At 40.7% G+C, this 1,890-nt stretch overlaps 1 protein-coding gene across 1 annotated transcript; it reads right to left on the bottom strand.

Moving 5' to 3' along the window:
• Positions 1 to 6: 6 nt before the first annotated feature.
• Positions 7 to 1,012, bottom strand: LOC106147381 (olfactory receptor 11G2-like; the record flags this gene model as incomplete). The annotated part of the gene is made up of 1 exon (XM_013508551.1): positions 7 to 1,012. A coding segment is annotated over exon 1 (918 nt), but the record flags the coding sequence as incomplete, so codon positions are not given.
• Between the last annotated feature and the right edge of the window lie 878 nt (positions 1,013 to 1,890).

Raw genomic sequence — 1,890 nt, 5'->3', positions numbered from 1 at the left:
AAATTTCTGCAGAGCTCTTTTCATATCTTTGTTCCTAAGACTATATATCACAGGGTTAAGGAGAGGGGTCAAAACAGAATAAAAGAGAGTCACAATCTTCTGCATCCCAGCTTCATGCTCAGATGTTGGGCTCCCATACATGACTAGGACTGAGCCATAAAATAGTGAAACCACAGCCAGGTGAGAACCACAGGTGTTAAAAGCTTTTCTTTTCCCAGCTGCTGAAGGGACCTTCAGCACAGCTGTTAGGACCAGAGCATAAGACCCCATGATGAAGACAAAGGGGATAACTAGGGGCAAAGGACTCAAGGCAGAGAAGACAAGCTCTATCACTGAAGCTTTTTTGCAAGTGAGGGCTAACAGAGGACCTGGGTCACACAGGAAATGATCAATTATTCTGGATCCACAAAATGACATTCTGGAGATGATGATGATCGGAATCAAGAACCACAGGAAGCCAAGTACCCAGCAACCTAACACAAGATTAGTGCAGCAATGTCTGGTCATAATGGATGGATAGTGTAGAGGCCTGCAGATGGCAAGGTAACGATCAAAAGCCATACCTGCCAGGAAGAAGCATTCTGTAGAACCCAAGGAAAAGAAGAAATAGAACTGTAGAAAGCACCCAGAGAAAGAGATGACCTTGGTGTCAGAAAGGAAGTTGGCCAACATGTTGGGGACTGTGGAGGTGACATACCAGATCTCCAGGAAGGAGAAGTTGGCCAGCAGGATGTACATGGGTGTGTGGAGCCTTTGATCCCAGCGCACAGCACAGATGATGGAAGCATTGCCCATGAGGGTGAGGAGGTAAATCACAGAGAAGAGCACAAAGAGGAGGAGCTGGCCCTCCCTGGAGCAGGGGAAGCCCAGGAGGATGAAGCCATTGATGGTGCTGGAGTTGCTGGGGGTGTTGAAGCTTTTCATGTGTCTGTGAGCTGTAAAAATTCAAGCAATTGCTGAATGGTAGAATAAATGAGATAGGACTCAGATTTATATTTAAATCATCTTGAGAAAGAAAACATGTAGATATGAATAGCATATAAATATTTATAGTATAATATACATAATTTTCTTTTTCTTATTGCTGGACAAAATGCCTATCATCCAATGTTAAAAAGAGAAAAAGTTTAGTTTGGCTCACAGTTTGTAGTGGTTTCAGCCCATAATTTCCTGGTTCCAACACATGGTGACATGGCAAAAGGGAAATGCAGAAGAGAAAAAATCCATGGCAGGCAAAAGGAAGCAAAAGCAGCAAACAGCAAACAGAGACAACAGCAGACATCATTCTTTCCCTTATATTCTATCCAGGCTACCACACCCAGGTGGGGTACTCTTAATCCTAGCACAGCAGCATGAATCAATCCTAACATCATGATTATCCTTAATCCTCACTTTACACACTTTAGATGCAGCCACCTCTGAAAAGCCCACCTATGATCATATGAAGCTTTGGGGGGGGGCATAGAGAAAATATATATATTCTACCTAAGCTGATTATTTGCTTAGATTTACATTTTCACTACAGGTTTAAGAAAACTATTGGTTTAAATACATATGGTCTCATCTGTATTCTATTTAATTAAAGTAGAATAGAACCTTTAAATATGTTTGAAATACACTTCATCACTAGTATATATACACATATATATATATTCACACAAAACAGGATTTCTTCCTTTTTCATAGACGTGTGATCATTGCATATCTCTGTGACAGCATGTATTGCCTCTCTATTGCCTGCTATTCATGCCAAAGACATAGTGACTTTTTTAAAAAAGGATATCTAATTGTACTTTCCTTTGCACAGAGATTTACTTAGCCTCCCAACATATTTAGAACAAGATAAATCTTCCAAACAGTGGTCTCTGATTTCACTCAGCTTAACATCTA

The sequence above is a fragment of the Chinchilla lanigera genome, unplaced genomic scaffold, assembly GCF_000276665.1.
Source record: "Chinchilla lanigera isolate Chin_1 unplaced genomic scaffold, ChiLan1.0 scaffold00149, whole genome shotgun sequence".
Lineage (NCBI taxonomy): Eukaryota > Metazoa > Chordata > Mammalia > Rodentia > Chinchillidae > Chinchilla > Chinchilla lanigera.
Note: the sequence above shows the minus strand (reverse complement) of the source record. Positions and strands in the feature narration are given on the sequence as shown.